This window comes from Heliangelus exortis, chromosome 3 (genome assembly GCF_036169615.1).
Source record: "Heliangelus exortis chromosome 3, bHelExo1.hap1, whole genome shotgun sequence".
NCBI classification, from domain to species: Eukaryota; Metazoa; Chordata; class Aves; order Apodiformes; family Trochilidae; genus Heliangelus; species Heliangelus exortis.
This window is the reverse complement of record NC_092424.1, coordinates 94,672,268-94,695,399: the sequence shown is the minus strand read 5'-3', so window position 1 is coordinate 94,695,399 and position 23,132 is coordinate 94,672,268. Positions and strand designations below refer to the sequence as shown.

The following is a 23,132-nucleotide window of genomic DNA, read 5'->3' as shown; positions in this document are numbered from 1 at the left end:
CCCTAAGTTCTTTTCTGCTGGGCAGCTTTCCAGCCACTCCCCCCTAAGCCTGCAACGCGGATGGGATTGTTGTGGCCAAAGTGCAGGACCTGGCACTTGGCCTTGTTAAACCTCCTGTCCAGGTCCCTCTGCAAAGCCTTCCTCCCTCAAGCAGATCAACACTCCCACCCAACTTGGTATCATCTGCAAACTTACTGAGGAAGCCCTCAATCCCCTCATCTAGATCATTCATGAAGATACTGAACAGGACTGGCTCTAAAACTGAGCCCTGGGGAACACCACTGGTGCCTGCTGTCCAACTGGATTTATCTCCACTGACTACAACCCTCTGGGCCCTGCCACATTGCCAGCTTTTAACTCAACAAAGAGTATATGTGTCTGTGCCATGAGCTGCCAGCTTCTCAAGGAGAATGCTATGAGAGAGATGGTGTCGTAGGCTTTATCCTCATCCACCAGGTGGGTCACCTAGGCATAACAATGAGACCCGGTTGGTCAAGCAGGACCTCCCTTTCCTAAACCCATGCTGGCTGGGCCTGATCCCCTGAACTCTCCAAGACAAACAGGTTAATTACTATAATTTAAAAAGTCTGCAAAGAGAATGTATTTAAAATATGCTTTAAACATGATTAAATAGTAGAATTTAATAATTTAAAAATAGTGCTTTAAGAACCTGAATCATCTTGTATTCTATGGTTGCTGCAAAGTACAAAAATTTTCTGTATTGTAAATGAACAAGAAACTGGGAAAATGACTGTATTTTCAAATCTTCTGTAAGTATACATTTACCACTATGTAATTTTTTACAGCTTCTTCATTAAAAAAAATCTGTGACAAATATGAATTTTAATTCACACAAAAAAAGAACATCGGTGAATGAACAGGAGGGAATGGTACCTACCAGGAGGCATCATGGATTGTTCTTGGAATTGTTTCAAAGCATCTTTTAATCTCTCAACATCCTGTAGCAATATGAGGGATTTCAGCCGATGTAGCATAGTCAGATCTGAAGAAGAGATGGTGTGAAATTCAAGACACTGTAAAAGCTCTTGGGTAGTTGCTGAATTCACGGCAGAATCCATGCATTTTGATTTTCCTGGAAAAACAATTGGAAAACCACATTAAAAACACTGAACAAAGAGTTTTCCTAGTTATAATTTCTTTTCAAAGACGGAATCTTCCTTACGAGTACAACTCACAACGAAATATTGGGTACTAAAAGCAGCCTGCTCCTCTGCTCCTCCCATTTTTCATTAAATGTTAAAAAAATGGTTAGAGAGGAAAGTATCATGTTCAAAAAGTAAAAAGAACCGTTGGATTCACAGAGACAGGAATGCAGGAGGAACCTAAATTTTCAAGATTACCACAGGAAAAAGGTGTGATGAAGAAACTGTACTGTGGCCAAAGTGCTGTTTCCAATTCCCCCACACTACGTGTTATAAAAATACACACACATTTAGAGACAAGGAACAACTCTGTGGAATTACTGCAAAACACATTATTACAGTATGCAAGACAACAGAGAAGGACATGCATTGCTTCTTCAGTATTAAAGCATAAATTCATTTTTCCAGTCCAGTTACAATGTTTTTAACTTGTCTGCTTTTCACCAGCAAGCCAACTGAGAAGAACAGGTTTTTCCAATTCATCTTTTTTACATACGTACAAGAAGTATAATCCAATGTGACCATTTGACAATGGTGCTAAAAACAATGGTGCTAAAAACAATGGCTTCCAATTCTATCTAAAAAAAAAAAAAAGGGGGAGTAGTAGAGTCACTCAACTACAAAAGGTAAACAACATAATGTCTATATATAAACTGGGATTTGACCAGCAAGAAAGTTAGTCACACACTCTGCTTTATGAATGTGACATCTGTAGGTGAACTTTCTTTTATCTGAGAATTCCTCAATGTAGATTCCAAGGTCCTTATACAGGCTCACTCATCTTATCTGTAGGTTTGACACCAGGACCAGTCAATCTGTCAACTGCTACTAAAACATGAACTTGACTTCCAGGAAAGCTGGAAGCTCTATACTTTTTCTTTAAATTCAATATGCAACACAGCTGTGGAAGAATATCCAGGTTTCTGTTCTGAGTCATGTACCAACAGCAGAACTGTTAACTGAGTTTGCAGTCTTGCTCAGTTACTCTGGAGTTCCACTACTGCATGCAGTTTAGCTAACATTTATTTAGCCATATACTGAAGTTGTAAAATTCTTACTTTTGGTGATGGAAATGCAGTAGCCAGAAATTGGGATGGATTTTGAATGTTGGGCTTCTGCTAACATAGCAGAAACAAATTAACTGTAAGCAATGAAAATTCTACTAAAACTTCAGAACAAAATTAACAGGAAATCCCTGATGTCACCTTAACAGGATTTTTAAAGTAGTCTAAAGATGAATTTTATGGGACTAGGAGCTGACACCTCTGACTTAAAAGGGACATTATAGAGGTAGGCAAGCTGCTTGGTATTCTTTATTCAGTTCCAAAAAGACAGTCAAGGCCATACACTTCAAAAAATTCTTCATTTGCTTTTCTCCAGTTTTACAAGACAGTTGTTTTAAAGCCATGTTCTGAGCTGAGCAACTAAAGAACACAACAGCTTGCCCTTAAGAAAACATATTTAATTCTAGATGATGCCAACTTAATCTGCTGTATGTACAGAAAACTACTATACTTACCATTAAAACTTCATTATCTCTGAAAGGCATTTATGACATAAGCACCATACAATAAGCTTTTTCAGAAGGCAATGGAAGAAACATAACACTATGAATTCCTCTGATTTTAGTGGCCACATGAACACTGAATAGGCCATCAGGGATAACACCCATGCAATCTGTTTTAAAGTGCTATGGAATTTGCATTGAGCATCAGTTCATATTCATTTGGTTCAAAAGTGCTTTGTGCCAAAACACTTTCCCAGTGCCAACAGTATCTTCCCCTTCCCTCTTGGATGCTGTTTGCCTAGTTCTCCTTAAATGCAACAAATAAGTTTCCCCCTGGGAAGGAGAACTTTCTGAAAAGTAAGTTGGTTCAGAGATAGTAAAGCATGAAAGTAGTTCAGAATAGCAATTACTGCCCTCATTTGAAGCTCTCTGAAAGCAAGTAATCCTTCTGGATATTTGCTTTCAGAGGGAAGAAGAATTTGGTTCATTTTAACCACTATGTTAATCCCAAGTCCGTTGGAATGTTTTAAGAAAGAGCAAAGAACAGAAAAATAAACAGATTAGGACCACAGTTTTTCATGATGTGAATTTCTACACATTCATGTACACAACAGAAAATGGGACAATGCTAAGTACTCGCATGTCTTACTGAGTTCAAACCAGACATTTCTCTAGTGTATTTGGCCCATTCTTCAGCAATAATAAGTGCACATCTATTTTTCTCTACATAATAATACTCATGGAAAAGAGGAGAGAGTCGTACATACTGTCAGTAAAATAAATTTGTTGCGTTGCCTGCAGGAAGTCCAAAATGCTATCTGCCTTTTCATCTATGTCTTTTAAGCCTGCTGCTTCTTCTCTGTTGCTTTTGTCGGGCTGATATGTAAAGTCCACACTGGTAGTTTTTGTTACCAAGCCAGCTGCTCTCCTCTTTTCTTTCTGTCGCTTCTTTTTCAGTTTCCTCTTCTTGTTTTTGCTTATTTTGGGACTGTCTGTCTGCTGCAGCTGTATATTATCTTGAACAAGAGTCCCTTGCATTCCAGATTCTGATTGTTCTCCATGTAAATTATTAGAGTCCTGCAAGTTGTTCTTTTGTTTCTTCCTTCGAATGCGCTTTCTCTTGGTTTGTCCTTGGTATTCCTCATCTGCAGAATCAGAAGACACATGATAGTTGTAAATAAGAAGACCAATAGTAAGTATTTTGGAACTGCATACGATGAAATATTACTCCGTTCAAATTCTGGGATGTCTGAGTGGCTCTAACCTTACTTTTATGCTTAGAATACCTTTCAGTACTACAGCATCAAAGCCAACTTTTCTGAACACACTGAATAAGAAGGCAAGTTCTTTTCCCTTCTGCTTTAACTAAAGACTGTAGCCTTCATGCTACATACTTTACATCACATTTACTTTCTGAAGGTAGATAATATGGTTTCATACAGACAATGTGGTCAAAAGAACTGCCAGGGCAAAAAACAATGTGGGCAGGCTAGGGGACACAGGATGAAAGAACACGCCCAAGAGCCCCACACCACCTATTTGTAGACTTGACCAAAACACAAGAAGAATGCATGTAATTTACAATAAAAGACAATAGTGTTTATACAGACAATATCCCTTTCCAACAGTTCTGTGTCTTATAACACCAAGCATTTATTTCTGACTCTTCTACTTTCTCCTCCTTAAACATATGCCTCCTTTGGGATATCTTACTACTAGCTCAGCTTTTGACATCAACTTTATAGGAAAACCATGAAAGACATCAGTGACCTTGGCAACTATCTCTGATCTTTTTAACAGCCTGTCTTTGTTCTGTCATACCCTTGCTACATTACGGTTTCCTTACTAGATAATTCTTCAGAAGGCTCAAGTGTCAAGGGAAAGAAGTCCCTCTTGCTCTCCAAGACAGCTTTCATGCTGCTTTACTCAGATCTTATCCCTACACACAAAAGCAGAGTTCTAAAGTACTCTCTGACCCTGAACTGCCTGCCTCTCCCACACACTCCTGAGTGTAAGCCCTCCTGGAACTAGCACAGGAAGACTGCCAGAATCCATCTTCCCTCTGACTGCATTGTTCCATATTCATGCCTACAATAATTCCTGTCTAATTAGCTGAAATTCCCTCTTTCATGGCCTAACAAAATCCTCAAATGTTTAAACACCATGGAGTGCAGGATGCAAGTGTTCTTCTAATGTCTTGCTCTACAAAGTTAAGCCATTTCTTCTTCCCTCAACCTCTTGCTGTGTGTTTCTAAACTCCTCACAGTGCACTGAGCCCAGTGATCTTATTTACTTGGTTTTACACCATCCCTTTAGGGTCAAAGAATCTTTGCTTGGCTAATGCTGGTATAATGCAGGAGAGACACCTGAAGCCCAGTGCTTGTTTCCAAATGATGTGCACAGTCTCCTGAACTGCCTGTGACTCTCTGTTTGTTTGGCTTTCTTACTACTCCTCCTCCCCCTACTTTGCCTCTACTTTCTCCATGGTTGGAAGCCCACTCTCAAATTTCTGTTTCTTTTTATGTCTTGAACTCTGTCAGCTCTGAGCCACTTTCTCCCTTTAAATATCACTACAAGACTTTTAGTTTTCTAGCTGACAGATGACTCACTGAAAAGCAATTTTTCCATACTTTCTATGAAGAACTTTGCATAAAAATAAGTTTGCTGTATTGTAACTGAACACCACAGCATGTTAAAGACAAACCAAACGTCACCTCGTACCCACAGTGTGGAATGTTTCACACATATGGTATTTGAACTAAATATCTTTATACATGATTTGGACATATGGGATGTGGGAAAACTAACGCCTGTGTCGTTCTGCTGGAATAAAATATCAGAACTGAAGGCAGATATGAATGGTGAGAGATGCTATAAACAAAATATCAATTTTTAAACTTAAGATCTAATTTGGATTTTCATGGGAGTATTTGTGTTATAATAGGTAAAATTCACTGTAAACAGATACATAGTTCCATAAAATTGTTTCAGCTCTCTGTTAACCTGAACCACACTGTTTGTTAATAAAGCTACTCTATTTTGTGCTCTCAGCAAAGTGGCCCAACATGCTCTTTAAGACAAAGGATCATTAAGCCTCAGCAAAACTACACTGGGTTGTGCAGTCAAGTACCCTCAAATGGTTTGAAAGCACCTGAAAAAACATAGTGTAAAAAGCAGAACAGGGCTTAAAATAATTGATATTTTGAGTCAAATTCAAGTTTACTTATCCTTTGTAGCTCAGGACAGAAAGTCTGAAGAAGCCAGGGTGAAGCTGTCAAAAGGCAAAATTAATGCAGTCTTCACATGTGTATGTTATTAAGATAAATACCCAATGGAAAGGAAATCAGCACTGTGCTGAGTTTCTTCCAGCACAGAAAACAAATCAAACACAAGACTAAGTTCTCTTGAGGACTTAAACCAGTAGCTGTCCAGATTTGTCACTCTTTGCCCCTTATTTTAGTGTATCTGTAAGTACCTACTGCTCCATGTGTGGGAGCTACTAGTGATTCAACATCAGGAACAGGTTAAATTAGATGATGACAAATGCAAAGCAATTCACACAAAAGGGACAATTCACTGCTAGGATTAGAGCAAACTGTTACCAACTCAGGAAAAACAATGTGGAAGCCAAACTTGAACACTGGTATGGAACACTCAGTTAAAACATTTGCTCAGTGGGTATCAGTAATCAAAAGAGCAAATACCTTGTTTACATACATAAGAGGATGGAGAAAGACAGGAAAAATATTCTAAAGCTATTAAATGTGTTGTATTCTTCAAGCTTGTAATTGTAATAGCATTAGTCTTGTAGTGCTATGTTTCTTAGCATAATCCCAGCACAGTAAGACACTGGCAGACAAGAGAACTCTCACAGAAGTTACCAGAAAAATTCAAAAAAAGATTTGTATGATTTGACTTGAAAGAGTAATAAAATGAGCTCTTTTTCTGCCTCCTCATGCAAGAACAAAATTACATCTAATTAATCTGAGCAGTTTCACAAAGAATTAGAAGAAATGGGTAGTCTACATGAAAACAGGCCTGCTGGAACAGAGAGAGTACTCCTGTTTCAAAGGGGGAAAAAGATTTTTACAGAACTCATCCAAAGAGATTTAAACTAGATCTGAAGGTGGAGAGGATTAAACCAGGATTGCTAGAGATCAGCCTGGGGGCAGCATACTGATGTTACTGGGACTGTGTGCGTAGCAAGTTCCTGCAGTCTGCCATCTCAATGAAGGTTGAGGATGGAAAGCCATGTGGTAGCACAGATGAAAGGGTAAATTGATGGGTTAGAAACCACAGAAGCACCTCAGAATGGTGATTCTCAGAATTAGGACCCTGGTCCTAAACTGGTGAGATCAATAGTCCAAATTGATACACTATACCAAGTGTACAGAGCAGAGACAACAAACAGGAGAAGGTGGAAGCAACTGTGCAGCAGGAAAACTATAATATAATTGCCAGCATGGAAACATGGCAAGAAGACTCACAGTTGCAGAGCTGCAATAGATGGCTACAAACTCTTCAGAAGAGGCGGCCAAGACAGGAGAGGTGGTGGGGTGGGCCTGTATGTTAGGAGTGTTTTGATTGCCTAAAGATTGGTAATGGTGATGAAAGGGTCAAGCATTTATGGGTAGTCAGGGGGAAGGCCAACAAAGGTATCATGGTGGGAATCTGTTACAGACCACATAACAAGAATGAAGCAGCAAATGAAATATTCTCTAAGCATCTGGGATCAGTTTTATGATCACTAGCCCTTTTTCTTGTAGGGAACTGCAACTTCTGACATGTCTGCTGGAAATACAGCACAGCAGAGGAAACAGCCTAGTAGGTTCCTGGAGTGTGTGGAAGACCCCTTCCTGACACAGCTGGTGAGTGAGACAGCTATGGAAGGTGGCCCATTGGGCATGCTGCTTGCAAATAGAGAAGCACACCTGGGTTATGTGAGATTTGGAGGCTGTTTTGGGCATAGTGAGCATGAAATGATAATTTTCTGTTCTTGGAGAAGTAAGGAAGAGGGTCAGCAGAACTGCCACCTTGGACTTCCAGCACACAGACTTCAGCCTGTTTAGGAGACTGGTTGACAGAGTCCCTTAGGGAGCAGTCCTGAAGGACAAAGGAGTCCAGGAAGGTTGGATGCTCTTCAGAAGGAAATCTTAAAGGCCCAGGTGCAGGATAACCAAGTGTTCTTCAAGACAAGGTGGTGGGGAAGAAGACCAGTGTGGCTGAACAAAGAGCTCTGGTTCAGGAGAGCCAGAGGAGTTTATGACCTTTGGAAGAAGGGGCAGGCCACTAAGGAGGACTACAGAGATGATATTAAGCTATGCAGGGAGAAAAGTCAGAAGAGACAAAGCCCAACTAGAACTTAATCTGGCTACTGCAGCAAAAGACAAAAATGTTTCAGTAACTATGAGGGTTAAGGAGAATGTCCATCTGTTACTGGATACAGAGGGAAACATTGTGAAAATGGATGAGGGAAATGTTGAGGTACTTACTCTTTCTTTGCTTCAGTCTTCAGTAAAAAAACCTAGTTATCCTCTGGGTACCCAGCCCACTGGGCTGGAATACAGGGGTGGAGAGCAATGTTCAGTGGGGTACACCTCCCATAACTTTAGCTGTCTGAAGAGAAAATACTTAGTGCACACTTAGACCCATGCTTCCTCTGTAAACCAAGAGATACTAGCATCTTCAGAAAACTTCATCTATATTATTTCAGTTCCTTCAGACAACTGCAGATGGAAATATTCAGGGAAAGCGTTGAATGAAACTGACTCACCCATTTACATAGGTGTCTGCAAGCCTAAGATATACAAAGTTCCACTGCATGCCAAGATGAAGTTTAGTTTTGAGTTTTAAGCTGATCATACTAGTGATTTTTAAAATGCAGACCCCTAAATATTATTAGAAAAAACCTTTACAACACAATAAAGAAAAAAAAAAAAAGGGGGGGGGAGATAAAACAGACTGAGGAATAGATAGTCAAAGAATATCCTCTGAGCTTTAGAAATCTTCTCTTGTAATGTGCTCATCATGACTGAAGCATGGCAGCTGGCTCTTCTGCTCAACAACTGAGTCCCAGAATAGGCTGCCTGGATATTGTTCATGGTAATTTTGCTCTTTTCCTCAAATGAAACAGGACATGTACCTGTCCTGATTTTTTGTCCAGTTTAAATCATTTTCTTCCCCCTGATATACTTGTTGGCTTTTCCATGGTGAAGCACGCAGTCAGCAGAGAGGAATTTAATTTTGGTGTAGGATCTTACATGGGAAAAAATGTTATTTTTAGTACCAATTGAAACGCAGCAGCTACAGTTTGTCCAAGAGTGAAAAGCTGTGGCTAATGAATGCAATAAAATTTAATGGTTCATTATAACAAAAGCAATACTGAAAAGATCTCGGGAGCACAAGATGAAGTTAATATTTTTACACTTTTTGTTTTAATTGTTTCAAATCAACATTTGAAATCAGAAAAAAAAAAAAACCACTTCAAAGGTTTTAGTAATCTACAACACTTTAGATGTTGGAGAAAACTGCAAAAGACTGGAAGCTGTTTAGGATAAGGACCATCGTTTGTTTGCTTATTATACTCACAAAAGAAGAATTCATATAAAAATGGCAAATGTTGTATATACTCTGCCTACCACAACAAAGTACCCTCATGGATTTAAAGCAAGTCCAATTAACAGTAATGACAATAATAAGATACCACAGTCTGCAAGAGTCTTCCATGCTAAATGTTTATCTGACCGTACATACATATGCATTTCTCTTACGAGCTATGTCAAAGTCCTGCTATAACAGTAACCTTACTCAGTCACAAACATCTTTCTGGACTTCACTGAAAACTTTGTGGAAATTCAAGGAATTTCAAAGGAAATTCAAGGAAAGTACATCAGCTGTGGCACCCTTATCGACATATTTGCTGGATCTCCAAAGAATGCCAAAATATTTGTAGATTTTCTCTTAACAAACCTCATGTTGATCTTCCCCACGCAGATGACAGGTTTTCAGGCATACACAGATCTTACTTTGCATTATAATTTGTACAAAACTGCCTAAGGCAAACACCAGGATTACAGGTTTGCAGTTCCCTGGATAATTTCAGAACCATTTTAAAAAACTGCCACTGAACTATCCAGCTTCAAAGTCTCTGATAACAACACAGTTTGAAAATCAAGTGCATATGCATCACTGTTAGTAATATGGGCGATACTTTTCCTTGAATTCTTTCAGAAATTGTAGGTGAACAAAATCTGGTACTAGTGATTTTATATTTTATTATTCATTTTATTGCGTGACCATGAAATCACTTCAATTCCACCTATCCTTCGAGCAAGCCCAAGAAAAATGTGTTCCAGCATGGGATTCTCCATAGATTTTCCACAGATAACATCAATGCAAAGAAGTTATTTAACTTCTCTGAAACAGGCCTGTCTTAAACATTCCCTCTACATCATAATCACTGGCTCAAAAGACTGGCAGACACATTGCTCCTGATGCATCAAAAATAAGACTTGTTACCGGTTTTAATTTTTTGCACCATTTGCTCAAATATCCTTTAGCCTGCCTTACCACAACTTTTGCATTTAAATCTGCTTAAAACGTCACTTAGGTGTGAATTCAGCTTTTTAAAGGACACCTACTTCTAACAACTTCCTTTACTCTGCTGTCTAGCTCTGCTGTCTTCCTTTCACTTTTTCTCAAGCCTTTCATGACAGGTGGTGGGCGCTGGCCTTGAACATCACATATGGTGTCCTTAAGTAGCTTTCAGACAACCTGGTGCAACTTCCTTCTCTTAGCTGACCTTTTTTAGGCTCTCTTCAGTAAGTATCTTTACTTTTGTGTAGTGTCCCTTCTTGAAGCAGATCGAAACTGTTGTAGTTTTCTTTGCTGTTGCCATTTCATGAGAATGTGGAACCTAATGCTTGTTGCGGCTACAATGTGCTTCTTGTGAAACAAACACCAGGACAAAGCCAAGTCACATTTCCTCTTGCAGGCAAAAAACCAATGCCTTGGTTATACTGTGTCTAAAAACTGAGACTTTTCACAACATCCTAATGCAAAAGCCATATCACCTGAAGAAACTGAAGATCCCTTTACCACTCTCTCTTGATGCTTCTCTGATCTTTCAGCACACGGCAATGAGTATTCACAATTCCAGCTACATACAAAATGAAGCAGACTTAAGCTTGCTTTGCCTTTTGGTGTGTACACTCAGTACACACACACACTGATCTAAGGCATCCAGGAGATATTTGAAACTATTCCAATGAATAAATAAATTTTGACAATATTTTGGGCCTCCTGTCACTTTATGCAAATGATATGCTTGATGAAGCCCTCAGGATTTCTTATACAACAACTTTTCTGATACAAATTCTGTACCAATCAGTGATTTCATTTTTCAAAGAAAGCAAATATTTTGACTTTTTATTGATCTTTATTATTGTCTGAATTTCAAGCCATCTTCATTAATTTTGGCTCTTTTTGGGTTGAAGTTCAAAAAATCTGTCTGAGACTGTCACTGTTACATAGAGGAAACAAGCAACACTTCCTTAATGGGCTCAGTTGTGCTTCCCAAAGCCACTTGAGAATTATTATGTTGGCACAGTGGGGAAAATAAATGAAACCATGGAGCTGAGCATTTTCACAGACATGAAAGAAGAACAGATTTTCAATGACAATCTAACTGTTCTGAAGGCCACTAAATGGGAAATGCTCAAGGGTCCTAGAGTTGCCTATGAAGTTTCTACAGCTTAGCAGCCACAAAAGACTCATTACTTCTAAATAGAGAAATCTTCTTTGTCTTTGGCTAGTAAGATTGTGCCTTTGTATTTGAACAGAAAGTATCACCATGAATTGGAGAATGAGATTTAAAACACTTATATTAAAATATTAAAATCTCAAACCTATGGTGTCACATTTTCACTTTAAAAATTTGTTCTTTCCTTTAAGTTTGCAGGACACAATATGCATTCAGAATTTTCTTTCAAGTGTTTGTGTTTTGGTTTGGTTTGGTTTTTTTCCTCCAGAGTTGGTTTTCAACCAATTCTTAAAGAATTCAAAGCTTTCCCTTTGCTCAGAAAAAATGACAATGACAGAGATAATAAGAAAAGTTGCAATCTTAAAATTCTGTTCAGCATTTAAAATGTTCTTTCTAAATACCCAAGCTAAAATATAGTTAACATGTAAGAAGTTATTTACACTACAGGAATGCAGACTATTAAAAGATAAGCAACATAATAGCAAATGGTACCTATTTTTTCCGTGTGATAAAACAGTATCTAAGAGCAGCTCTAAATTAAAAGTACAATCTTATTGAAAAAAAAGAGAAAAAAAACAGAAAAAAAAGAAAGCTATCTGAAAGTATACAGACACCGACATAACAAAAAGAAGATAACTCTGCAAAATCCATCTCAAATTTATCAATTTAGGGGCCATCTTATTTCTATTAATCACATTCTAAATTATTTAAGCTGGTAATATGCCCATTTCTAATAGATGGGAATCTGGTGGTACAGTCTTCCCAGTCACATGGGTTTGTTCTGGACTGCATGCTGCTCTCTTAGAACAGATGCTTAAACAGGTGATTTTTTGGGGAGAGAAAACTTAACAAGAGGAAAATCAAACCAAAATGAAACATAACTGTGTCTCCACCTTGCCCACTACATCCTGGTAAATCAACACACTCAGTAACTTCCAGAATTGCCGAAGTCTGAACAGTCCACTCTGGATCTCTAGGGAAAGCCCCTCTGAAGTTTGGGTCCATGCTATTTATGTGGATTCTTTCCTTGGCCATCATTATTTCTCCACAACATGTTTTTCCTTTATGTTCTAGACAGTTATTTTCTCTCAGCAAATGCCTCCTCAAGTCCTATAGGCTCCATCCTGGTTTCCCTATTGGGTTACTATAGTTTTTCAAAGAATGACACATGATATATGACATAAACATGGGATTATTCATAATAAATTACAAAAAAACCCCAACCAACTGATACCATCTGATACACAAACATTTGGCAAGTGTCTGAAATAATCTTGTCACACATTCTGAACATGAGGTCATGTACTATGCAGACTATTTTCCTAGGGATTGACCCACTGTGCATTATCTGCTTCACACTATTAGATCACCTTGCTCTAGGCACAGCAAAGTATTACTGGGATACCACGGACCACTCGGTCTTTGTAATTTCCAAGATTTCTTGTGCCACTTCCCTAAAGCAAAGCACTTAAAATGGCAGTGCTAGTACAAGGACTTGTCTGTTCAGCTTATTGAACTGATCAAATTCTTCTTAGCTCCCATTCAATTTGTTGAAAAACAGGAGCTGTTCTGCATCTCGTGGAAGCATAGTATCTTTGCAGATTTTCTTACTGTTCTTCAGTTTTATGACATAATCTGTGAAATAACCCTGCTACAATAAAGGGAAATGTGCTCATCTGTCATCAGATTTCATACAAATTTTAAATCTGTCACATTCTTGCAGAGCACAGTTTTTCTTCCACATGCTGTCCACCCAATCCAGATTACTGGTGATGCTATGGCTTTTTTTTTAATTTACTTGGTGTATTGCCTGACACCTCTACAAACAGAAAGTTTAACTTTCCTTTTCCACTTCACAGACCTTTAGGTATCAATAGCTATAGTTCACAGACTACATAAACCATACTATGCATAATTTTTATTTCCCTTCTTTGTTTTATATATATATATATATATATATATATATATATATATATATGTACTTAGGTACATTACTGACTGAATCTCAGATGCTTTGGTGAACTGATGGGTGTGTCAAATTCTGTTTGGAGGAATTTAAGTCCCCTTATTAGCCTACAATGCCACTGCTTCAGGGAGGGAATAAGAGGGTTCTCCTGCAGAGAACTTATGCTGCCACAAACATCTAGATTTAACCTATATGCTGGCTTGGATGTTCTACCTAAATGAAATACCTAGCAGAAGGTAAGAAATCTGCGAGAGGATGGGAGGAATAAACTGAGGTCTAGTAAGCCATTCTCCAGGGCTCAGTGATGTTTCCTTTGTACATCTCCCACAATCTAAACAAAGATTTGGGCGATGAAACTGTGACACAAGTTACTTGGCAGCAATGACGTAAAAGGATATTGTACTACTACATCACTGAATACAGCTTTGGGACTGAGCACGATTCGTCGTAAGCATCTTGACCTCTACTGGATACTGTCACTACTATATTTGCCACAGTTTGTTCTGAAGACTTTTTGGACTTTTGGAGGAAAAAGCTTTAACGAAAAACACCTTTCTATTTTAAACTGATCCTTTCCAATGTGCAAAAAAGAAACGGAGATGTAACTGATGGATGATTTAATATTGATGGAGCTGAAAGTATAGCACAGTGTATATCACCTTTTCTTCAATCCTTTCAACTTTGTTTTGCTTCTCCTGACCTCTAAGTAGTAATTAGTGACACAGATCACAAAAGCTCACACATGACTGGGCAGAAAAAAAAATAAATAGGCAGAACTGTTCTGGTCATCTTCTCGTCCCCCTGCTACTAGAGTTTTGAGGGTGCCTTCTCAGCTAGTCAATAAAATTTCCTTTTACTATGCTGCCAATATTTGTGTAATGCCTTCTTTTTTGTGCAAACTTCTTTTGGTGCAGTCCAGGACAGGGCTGGCTTCCTGGGTTGCAAGCGCATACTGCCAGCTCATGTTGAGGTTCTCATCAACCATCACCCCCAAATCCTTCTTCTCAGAGTTGTTCATGGTCCCATCTCCAACCATATTGTGTTTGGGATTGCACTTACCCAGGTGCAGAACCTTGTACCTGGCCTTGCTGAACTTCATGCAGTTTGCATAAGCTCATTTCTCAAGTCTGCTATGGTCCTTCTGGACCTCACCACAAAGCTTGGTGTTATCAACAAATCTGGGGAGGGTGCACTCAATTCCAGTATCTATGTTGCTATTAAAGATGCTAAATAGCACCACTCCAAATACTGCCTCTGAGGAATGTCACTCATGATTGGTCTCCATTTTGATACTGAGCTGCTGACCACAGTTCTTTGAGTGTAACCATCCAGCTAGTTCCTTACCACCGAGTGGTCAACCTATTGAACCCATGTCTCAGAATACCATGCAGGACAGTGTTGGACACTTTGCACAAGACCAGGTAGATAGTGTCAGTTGCTCTCCCTTTGTCCACCAACACAATGACCCCATCATAAAAGCCTCCAGTTCCCTGGATCTTCCCTATTTTCCTTTGTAAAAATGGGGGTTATGTTTCCCCTCTTCCAGTCAGCGGACCTTCACCAGACTGCCACAGCTTTTCAAATAGGATGGACAGGGACTCTGCAGGTTCATCCACTGTTTCTTTCAGGAGCTGCAGATGAATCCTGTTGGGTCCCATGGACTTGTGCACCTTCAGGTTCCTTAGGAGGTCTCAGACCTGTTCTGCTCCTACAGTGGGTGGATCATCCCTTTCCCAGTTCCTGCCTTCCCTTCTGCAACTTGGATGGTGTGGTGAGAGCCCTTGCCAGTGAAGACTGAGGCAAAATAGTAATTGAATACTTGAGCCTTTTCCATGTCCAGCATGACCAGGTCTGCAGTTTCCTTCTGGAGAGGGCCCACATTTTCCCTAGTCTTCCTCTTATTGTTGACAAACCTGTAGAAGCCTTTCTTGTTGCTCTTGAAATCTCTGGCCAGATTAATTTCTCTCAGTGCTCTGACTTTCTTAATCTGATCCCTGGCTTCTCTGACAACTTCTCTGTACTCCTCCCAGGTTACCTGGCCCTGGCTTCCACTCTTCATAGGCCTTATTTCTACAGTGTCCAGGAGCTCCTTGCTCCTCCACAAAGGCCTCCTGGCATTCCTGTCTGCCTTCCTCTTTGTTGGGACACACTGTTCCTGGGTGTGGAGGAAGTGATCTTCGAACATGAATCAGCTTTCCTAAGCTCCTCTTCCCTCCAAGGCTTTGTTCCATGGTATTCTACCAAGCAGATCCTTGAAGAGGCCAAAGTCTGCTCTCTTGAAATTGAGGGTAGTGCTCTTGCTTTGCACCTTCCTTGCTGCCCTAAGAATTCTGAATTCTACCATCTTGTGGTCACTGCACCTAAATCTTCTGTTAGGTTTTACATCACCTATGAGCCCATCTCTGTTGATGAGAACAAGGTCCAGCACAGCACCTTTTCTTCTTGGTTTCTCTACCCTTTGGGAGAATGAGGTTGTCACCAGTGCATTCCAGGAACTTCCTGGATTGCTGGTGCTTTGTGACTCCTGGATGACTGCTTTTTGAAAAACTACTTAAAAAAGAAACAAACCAAAAAAAATCGAAAACACAGCCAAAGCAAAACAAAAACACAGGTTCTAAAGACGCATGGTTTTACAGCTCAGCTGTTTCAATTCTTTCCAAAGCACATATGAAGGAGATGCATAATGGATCACGGGAAAGTGGGTCATTTTCTTATACATCAAACAGAAGAGAGAAAGCAAGACAGAAACTCAACCAATTTAAATGAAGTCCAAGAAATCCGTACCAAGGCTACAAGCTACCTGCACATTTCATTAGCAAAACAGAGTTTTTTTAAAGATTCACTGAAATGCTGATTTTGGTATCAGCTCAAGTAAAGGTTGTTAAGTTTCCTTCTTGCTCCCTTGATAAAAGCTATTATCTTTAGTCATGCTGGGCAAAATGCCACACAGTACAGGGTTCTGTCTTCTTAAAGAATTAGCAGTTTGTTGTTGGGAATCAGTTCTTGGGTTCATAGGACTTTTTTTCATTCTGGAATACTAAAGAAGTCACAAGAATCTTGCAGCAAGCAACATAAGCAACAACCCACAGCAATGGCTTCAGGTTCTCTGGAGAGAAAGACCAGAGCACTGCGTTCTGTGAAAGCAGGACTAAAAATGGCAGCCATATGGATGGAGACAGCAGGTGCCTGGCTCTGTGGTGTTGGCTACTTCTCTGGATGAGCAACATCAAGGCAGACTGCAGACAAAATTTTATTACTCACTCATCCTCTGAAGCAGCTGCATGCGAACCAGGACTCTACACAAGACTACCTTATATGTCATTTACTTGTATTGTAGCAGGTAGAAAGAACTTCCACTGTACCAAAAAGTAGGGTGATAAAAAAAGCTGGCATTTCACCAGAAAATAGACTGTGAACAGCTTGAAGGAATTTGGGGCTTTCCATTTATTTGACTTTTAAAACAAGCATTTCACTGCAAGCAAGTTTAACTGTATGGAAATACCATCATTAAAAGAGAAAGTATAAGAAAAAAAGGGAAGTATAAAAAACTTGTAAATACATTTGAATTAACAGATATATAATACACAATGAAAGTTTATACTCCTTGTTATATAACTGCTAGAGGCATTTCACTGTAATACAGATGGTTAACCAAGAATGTATTTAATAAAACAAAAATGCTGGTTACAGAGTGAAAAGAAGAACCACTGCAGATGATCACTACAGAACACATTCAAGTAATTTAACCATTGCATTTTTACTTAGCTATTTTTCTGCATATGTACAAAAGTTATTACACCATTCATAAAACTTATGGTAAAGCTCTTCATGCATATATAAAGATGGGTTTGCACTAAATGAAGTGCAATGTTTATTTTCAGATGCAAACATTTCTGATTATTGGTGGATTCTGTATTCTGATTCCTAAATACATGTTGAAAAATACTGTAACATTTTCTCTCTGAAAAAGTAATTTCTAAGATTACTTAAACATATATCCAAATTCCATGGAATCACTAAAATAGTTACAATCTACTTGGATTTTGAAACACAGATACATGCAAGTGTGTAAAACATATGAAGTAAGCGAATACTGTATTGCAGATTGTATTTGATAACTTTTCATTCTTCTTTTACACAGTTGTCTTCTTTTTCAGAGGAAAAAAAAAAACCAAACAGCTCTATCCAAAGGTCTAAGTACACTTAGCATTAGACAGTACATCCATGGGTAGCATAGTATATTCAGGATTATGGTACCAAAGTTCAGCTGCATGCATACAAGTACTTCACCAGGCCATTGTGTCTTAAAACAATCATGGGCAAATGTACTTGAAGAATCATTGTCAAGAAGAAAAACCAAAAGGGGCATCAGAAACTGCATGAGAAAAAAAACCCACAACAAAACAACAAAAAAAGCTCAAAATAAACACAAAATGCCCAAGAGACCGTGAGTTAATTACGGAGATAAATGTGAGATTTCCATTGGCAAGTGCTACAAAGAAGATGCTAAGATTCTCTGGCATTTTTAGCAAGAGGATAAAAAAAGCTGGCAAGAAAGAACAAGATTAAACCTATATCCTTAGATATAAGCAGGAGAGCTCTATCACTGATTCATTATTTTAAGCTTTCTAGTTCATCTTAAGGCTATGTATTTCCATTTCTATTTCTTGAGAAGCTGTAAAAAGCCCAAATTAACATTTTTCTCCTCTACAATGTTCACCTATATACCAAAAAAAAAAACAAACAAACAAAAAAAAAAAACAAAAAACTGCACAAAGAATCAATCAAGTCTTTTCTTTGGCAGAAGAAAAAGAAGGATAGACACTATGTTCTTTTCAGTAAAAAGACTCCTGTTCCTCAGAGGTATTTAGTAGAAATGTGTAAGATACCACAATATCTACTCCCATTTCTACAGTCACAGAAAAAAAGGCAGGCTCCCCAAGACTGTAAGGCTGATCCTAGCTAGTCCTTATTATCATCTCTTGTAAATAATATTACTACATGCTTCACTCTTCTAATTATATGAGCAGTTCAGTAGGGTATTCTGATATGCTTCAGTAAAGAGGTGATCTGCACAGCATGTCTGCATTTCAAACACATTCCTATACATATATTTCTGCTCATATCTTTGTATATCTGGGCTTCCACAGAAGAGTGGACTGAGTGAAGTCAACCTCAGCTGTGTTTACTTTAAACCAAAATGCAGTTATTTATTAGAACAGCACCCAAAGACAGCTGGGATGACTATGTCAGCATCAGTTTAGAAGATGAACAGAGACATAAAACGCAACAGGTTGCTAAGACTGAGAACAGTCAAGTAAAGGACTTAAAAGTTAATGGACAACTAACCTAATTCTTCCAGGGAAGTATAAAAGAACTAAAACTTTTTAGTATATTGAATAAAGGCTGAAAAAGAATAGGTGCTAAACTTGAGCACTAAGAACTATTTGAGATACTTTCCCTTTATTTGCTGCTTGCTCCAGAATCCCATATGAGTACAGACATAATCCCAATATTTAATGAGTGACTTTTCATAAAGTTTCACAGCAAATTTTCCTATCAATTGAACAGTTGCACACCTTTGTTATCTTTGGAAATAGTATCTTACACTTCATTTTAAAATCAGGGTAACAAAGCATTCTATAAAAAAAGGACATACGTAATAAACAGTACTAGCTTCTAACTCCCATTGTCAGAGACAATGACCAAAAAATTAGTCTGGACAAATAAACAGCTTGCACTGAGAAAAGACGTTTCTATTTGTAAATATTAACAAAATGTGGATAAACTAATGGAGTTGAGTGCATTCTAAAAATACAAACAGAATAGAATGGTCTGTGAACATACTGAAAGTCTATAGCATTTAAATGAAAAAGAAAAGTAATTCAGTACTTATGGAAAAGTACAAAAGCAGGAAGAACAGATATGAATTCAGACAGAACTTCACCTGCCATTAGACCAGCTAGGCCAAGGCTGGAGGCTCAAGACTATTTTTTAAATTACTGCATCAAGTAAAGAGAGATAGTGTAAGATGTTGGCAGTGCTCCACAGTTCAGTGAAGGACATGTTCCCCACTACAACCATACAGGGCCATCTGGCCAGCTACTGTGAACTACCAGATTCATACACATCAGTAGAGCTGTGCTGGTTACATCAACCAAGAGTCTGAGAACACTCATATTTCATGCAGAGGGCCTTGTGAGGTGAAGCATCATCAGCTGGATACAACTCATCTAGTACTCTGAACCAGAGATGCAGCTGTTGAAGTGCAGTAGCTTTGGTGAGCCAGAACATGCTCTGCAAAGCAACTGGGAATCCTTGGAATGCACTTAGGCTTGCCTGAAGTGAATTTTGTCTGGATTACAGGAATAAATCTGTGTGCTGCTACTCGTCTTTTGCTGCTTTAACATAAATTTCATTCTTTTTCTGCCCTCCACAGATCACTGTAAAGAGAGAGGGTGACTGTGGCTGATGCATGGCACATGCAATGCAAATCCTGCAGTAATGAGTAATCATGATTCTACAATGAAATAAGGGACTTTCTCTCCATTTGTCTGCTATAAAGGCTCTCATAGAATTAAAATTACAACAGGGTATTCTCCATTTATGAACCAATTTCTACCTGCAGTGATAAAATGGAAGGAAGATAGCATGAAACTAGCAGAAAAAAAAAAGGAGTATTAGGAAAGGGAGATGGATGAAAGACAATTTTCAAAGCTTCCTGGGCACAGATTGCAGTTGTACAGAGAGTTGTACTTTAAAGGACTGATACTTTCAAATTTTGCAGGGGGCAGTAACCAAGGGGAAAGGATATGAGATCAAGAAATTTCCCAAGTGGAGCCTGAATGGAGACAGTCCATTGGAAGCTGTATCAATGTGTGGCTGTAAGCCCACAAACTGCCATAAACTAAAACAGCTGCTGTAACAGAGAAACAATAAAAAGGATCAATTGGGTAGGCCTGATTCTGATTTCTAACATGAGACATCAACTTTTTCTTTAAGTTATACAAAACACTTATGTTAAACTGTTTAAGAAAATAAACACATGCTTATTACTGCTCACACATTTTTTTCCTGCTGTCTTAGTTTTCTTTGTCCACTGAGCCATACTGATTGTCAGCTCCTTCATGTTAGGAATTAACTTTTTACTATTTTTTTTACAGTGTCCAGAGTATTTAAACAGAATAAGTAGCAACAGAAACTCTGTATTCAAATGGTTTTCCACTTCCCCTTCTCTCTATTTTTTTTTTTTTTTTTTTTTTTTTTTGAATGTGAAAATACTACATTGAAACAAGTCTTATTAGAGAGAAAGAGCAACATGATCTCTAACAGTGAGAGAGTGAGCCAGGGCCACATTCTCCTGCTTAGTATTTACAAGAGTGCTGTCCCTGAGTGGATATTTGTGTCCTGACATGTGGGACAGCAACATGGTGCTTTGGTTCAATACTAACACATTCACAGGCAGCAGCAAAGCAGTGAAGATTGTGATTTTACAGCTATGCAACTGATAGCCAAAATTAAGGTATCATGTATTGTTATCAAAACCTTTCCAAGTTCTACAAGATAATCAAATCTCCTACTTTTACAGGTGATGAATAGAGATACAGAATGATGAATCACTTGAGCAGCCAGAGACCAAGCTCCAAGTTTACTGACATTCCTTTCCCTTTAATCCAGCACCCAATTGACTTTACCCTGCTGCTCCATGATAATTTGAGTAGAAAGTCTTGCATCTCGATTATGCTTTCATTTTGAAGTAACAAGGGGAAAACAGAGAAGCAGTGTCAGATTCCCAAAGTGCTGGGTGCCTCCTCAAGTGAGGCAGCAATTGTAACACTTCTAGCTTTTTGATGGGATCTACAGTGGCTGTTGGTGCCCTTTTCTATTGCTTTTCCTTTCCCTGTCACTATGACAACGGGAAGCCTGCAACACAGCTACAAGGTGGAAGAGGGAGCACACTCCAGCTAAGGACGAAGAAGTGACTCAGAGGGTGGAGGGCAAGAACAGAAAAATCATATGGGACGTTAAAAGGATTCTGTCAGGAAAGTCAGGAGTGAAGAGAAAAGAGAAGGCCTCAGTGCCTCTTTATTCTGTCAGACCCATCTATTAGAGAAGGGGATGCTCAAGCCAACTGTTTGCCATCACTGTAATTAAAAATACAGCAAGAAAAAAACTGCCACAGAAATAAAGGCCCTAATTCCCCCTCCTCCTGCTTCACATATTGCTACCTGACTAGCTCAACCTACTTGTAGCTATTTGAGACATTGATTGTATCATGTAGGAATAAGAAACAAGGAAAAGATAAAGAACAAGAACTACCACAGAAAATGTAGGTAATGGCCAGAGTAAGTATGTCTCCTTGAATATACACTTGTTGGAAAGTGTTTACTATGCTTAAGCACACATTTGCCTTCTGGTTCCAACTGAGAGCTCTTTTTAATTTGTTAAAATGTAAAGGCATAAACCAGGATTAGGAGTACGTTGGTTTCCACACTGCGGAAACGCGTAGGAACAAGATCTCATTTCAGATACATTTTTGGTATTTAAGTATTCAGAGCTTTCTCAAAAACATGCAGAAAGCTAACTAATATTTATAGCATCTCTAACTGCACTTTTTATATTTATACAAATATAAATCCAAGATCCTTAATAAACTATTAACTTGCAGCAATGGCTAAAGTAACCATTACCTGTGTATCACATTACTCTATTTTTTTCCTCAATACATTTTCAGCATTTACAGCCTTTCCTAAATCCAGACCAAAATTTGGACTAAAAATCTGGGGCAGAAATCTTTGCTTCCAAACTTCCGAAGACATTTTACAGAGTTTTTTTGTGTGTGGAGGGGTGGTGTGTTTTTTTAATTGGTGACTACCAATGCCTTAATGTTAGATACTATCACACAAGAGCTACTGAAGACTTCAGTGACATTAAACAACTTCTATTTCATACCATGATGCATGAGTTCTGTAATAGTTCCATATGTTTGTAGCTACATTGGCATTTACAAGATGTAAATAGTTACAGACTCCAGTAGCTAGAAATGACTGATTTCTACATAGTACACATATACATTGTATATATGAGAGAAAGAGAGAGAAGGAGAGAGGGGAAGAGAGGAAGAGAAAGGGGAGAGAGAGAAATATAAGTGATCACACTGGTCAGCTATGTTTTGCAGCATATCAGCAAGCATCTCCCTTAAGCATAAATTTAATTCCTTGAAAATCAAGATAATAAAAGTTAAACACATGATTAGAATTCTGGACGACTCTTAAACCAAGTGTCACTTCAAAAAGGAAGCCTTCTCCTGTTCAGATTGAACAGGAGTTAAATTTTTTTTCCAAATAAGAGTTGATTTAGGTATGTCTTAACCTTGCAGTTTAATTCCAGTGATGTAACTCTACTGATAACTGTGTCAATGTAAATTGGAACACTACTGCATCTAGATTTTTTTTAGCATAAAAAATTAAGCCTGAGATAACAAATGACTAACGACTTCCTTTACCTCTGAAAACAAAAATGCTTATTTAATCTTACTCAGTTTCAGAATGAAACCTGTGGTGATTTTATCTATTAGAAATGTCATTGCATCTATTAACAACTGCAGAAAGGATAAATCAAGGAGAAAACGTCTGAAGCACAGCTACAGCTTTCCAACATTTCTACTTGTTTATGGCACCTTTTGCAGTAACTGGTTCCAAAATGTCAAGTACACTTAAAATGAAGAAGAAACTG

The 23,132-nt window shown here is 38.5% G+C and overlaps 1 protein-coding gene across 6 annotated transcripts in view; it reads right to left on the bottom strand.

Annotated features, from left to right (window-relative positions):
- Window positions 1–23,132, bottom strand: part of ERICH1 (glutamate rich 1) — an 89,181-nt gene that overhangs the window by 26,527 nt on the left and 39,522 nt on the right. For 4 of the 6 annotated variants that reach the window (XR_011725399.1, XR_011725400.1, XM_071741795.1 and 1 more), the window contains exons 4-5: window positions 3,438–3,815; window positions 899–1,093 (exon numbers count right to left, since the gene is read on the bottom strand). Coding sequence is in view for 4 of the 6 variants with exons in the window: in XM_071741795.1 (XP_071597896.1) it covers window positions 899–1,093; window positions 3,438–3,815 (573 nt within the window). In the remaining 2 variants the exon portion in view is untranslated. The remainder of the gene's footprint in view (window positions 1–898; window positions 1,094–3,437; window positions 3,816–23,132) is intronic. The other 2 variants (XM_071741794.1, XM_071741796.1) reach the window with 2 other exon arrangements.